Genomic DNA, 2,858 nt, shown 5'->3' on the forward strand with positions numbered 1-2,858 from the left:
TATATATATATATATATATATATATATATATATTTATTTACCCTCTACTGCTGGTGTCACAATAAAGTGCACCCAGTACATTATGTAAAGTGGTTAGTTACAGGATGAGCATCAAGTCATAGATAAAAAAAAAAGCCAAAACTGGAATGTATGCACACAAAGTGATCCAGTGATCACTGACTAGAACAACCTGTCCACTTTCATTACTAGCATGAAAAGTGGACAGAAAATGGAAGACAACAGCAACAATAATGATAACGAAGAACATTGTGGAAATGAAATGTTTATTAACAAGCTGCTATCACAAGCTCGTCTTTTGCATCCTTTTATGAAGAATTTATTTACAAGTTTTACTCAGTTCTTAATATGTTGAATTTTTATGTCCTGCCAATGTAAGTTTCTTTGAAAAGTGATTTTATTCAGGCAGGATGAGATGAAATAGAAACAAATCCCTGTGGTCAGGAATGGAGAGTGATGCAAAATGGTTTTCCAGCAGGAAATGGAAACAGAAATATTCATCAGAAAAACTGGGTTAAATCTGTAATGGTCAATTTCAAATGTAAAACACAAACCATAACTATATACACACACACAGAGTTTGTCTTTACAGTCTAAACAAAGCATTGGAGAACATTATGTGAGTAAAGACATAGTTTTCACTTTAATATGTTCTACAATTCCATTGCCAAGAATCTTCATATCTTCAATAATAGCTTCAATGTTTGGCACAAGCTGGTTCTCTTTAGAGGATTCTTCAAACAAACACTGACCATTCACTAATGATACCTGAAACAGAAACAATACAATTAGTTTCTAAGTTACATTATAGATGAGAGACTCTATCTCCCTACAGCAGGAAATAAACTAGAATGAGAGAGATAGGGGGGAGAAAAGGATTGTATCCATTCTTTTATTGTACATCTACGTTTCCTTAGAATTATGAAATGAGTGCATGTAGAAGGGAGATAATCTATGCCTTCTCTCTCTGCAACTCATTCTGTTTTACTGTCTGCAGTCAATTTCATATAAACATTGAATTGCATTCCGAGCTACGATTTTTATGAGTGTAAAATACATTCACAATTCTCTGAACAGTGGAGGGCAACAGAGAAGACTAATCGTCACCAGCTGTAAATTTTACCCAGAAAATCGAATTAAACCTGATCAAGGCACCAAAAAGAAAGGGCAAAATAAGAAATATAAAAGTTATCAACTTTTAATATCCTATTGAAAACTCAGACCAGTAACAATTGAGGAGAAAATACTTTATCGTGTATTTTTTCTGGTCAGATTATCATGAAAATTGACAGGATGTCAATTCTTAACATCCTGTTGCAAACTCATAGTAACAATTGAGGAAAAAAATAACTTTATAGTATATTTTTTGTGGTCAGATTATCATGAAAATTGGCATTATTGCTGAAAAGTCGTATTTGTTTATTTGTGTTTTTAGATGTAAATAATTTGTACAAAAACAACATTATGTATGTGTAATCGTTAATTTATTATATAGAAACAACTAAAAAAAACAGACACTCAAAAATGACAGTAAAGAGAGACACTAGTAATAAATGTAATTAGTTACAGATATGGACATACAAGCATCACAAGCAAAAAAATTGTTTTCCATTTTTGTAGCTTTTTCATTATGAAATTTACAAGCTGAATTACTCTCTTTAAAAACACACAGATATAAGCAAAGTGACAAAAACTCCTCCAAAAATATATCACAAAAATTCAGCAACAGGTGTATTCTAATACCAAATATTACACAAGGTAAATGAATGATGAGGGAAAGGTTTAAAGTTTTTTCCCCTCAGATTAGCAAGTTCATAACTTCCTTCAATATAAATTCTTGATTCGGGTGGTCCAGATGATGTGGGAGTGAAAGATACACAGATTTGTGTTGTAAAGGGTGTTAAGTGTTAAAGCTGAAGATAGAAGGTATGAAATACTCAGTCAGTGTCAACACTGCATAACTGCTTTAAGGACTTCATTCACATACACCAACACTACCACTCAACACACATTTAATCATCCTCCCAAACACTCACCACTACATTAGATGTATAAAGCAAGAACATACCTTGAACCCTTGAGGTTGAAATATCTTAGGTCTCCATAAAACTCCTATCACACTGCTACTGTATTCATCACTATAAAACAAAGCAAGGTGACCAAATGTTTCCTGAAAAAATCAATATTTAAAAAATCAGTAACAATTCTCTGCTGACACCAATATGTTGACACTGATGTCCACCAAGAGGCTGACACAAAAGCCAAACAGCAAAACAAACCAAAAAGAAACACCAATATAGGTGGTTCCATCACAGCCATTTTTTCCCATTCAATCACTGGTACAGTTGATTTCTTTCTGTCATTTAGTCTTTGATTATTCTGTAACCAGCAAACCTATAATGACAGATGTTCCAACCATGACCATCCTGTCTCTTATTTAAGAGAGCATAGCTACATTATTCAATTGTCCATGCTACTTCTAGATGACAGAGTGTAATTTAAGGATCTCCCTCCCCTCATATGCTCAGGTACTTGCAGTAATTATTGTTTGTTTAGATCCAACTCAGTTCTGTTCCAGTAGATTTATCTATGATCAAAATATTTTCCAGCTGTAAACATTCAATCTTCTGATTATATATTCTAACTGTTTTATGTTCAAACAAGCCAGATCCAGCTTCTCACACCTATCCCACAATATCATTCTACAAATAAACAACTATGTCATCAAAATCTCATAGCTTTAAGATAAAGCTATTTCCACTGAAATATAATCATAAATACTGAAAAATTTTCAAGTGCTAATTTTTCAATGTATAAACATGTATTATATATATATATAT

At 32.5% G+C, this 2,858-nt stretch overlaps 1 protein-coding gene across 2 annotated transcripts in view; it reads right to left on the minus strand.

Annotated features, from left to right (window-relative positions):
• Positions 1 to 267: 267 nt before the first annotated feature.
• LOC106871530 (nucleolar protein 6) overlaps positions 268 to 2,858 on the minus strand; it is a 36,409-nt gene continuing 33,818 nt past the window's right edge. For both annotated transcript variants that reach the window (XM_014918029.2, XM_014918030.2), the window contains exons 22-23: positions 2,087 to 2,188; positions 268 to 786 (exon numbers count right to left, since the gene is read on the minus strand). In XM_014918029.2, coding sequence (XP_014773515.1) covers positions 634 to 786; positions 2,087 to 2,188 — 255 coding nt within the window. In that variant the 3' untranslated portion in view covers positions 268 to 633. The remainder of the gene's footprint in view (positions 787 to 2,086; positions 2,189 to 2,858) is intronic.

This window comes from Octopus bimaculoides, chromosome 3 (genome assembly GCF_001194135.2).
Source record: "Octopus bimaculoides isolate UCB-OBI-ISO-001 chromosome 3, ASM119413v2, whole genome shotgun sequence".
NCBI lineage: Eukaryota > Metazoa > Mollusca > Cephalopoda > Octopoda > Octopodidae > Octopus > Octopus bimaculoides.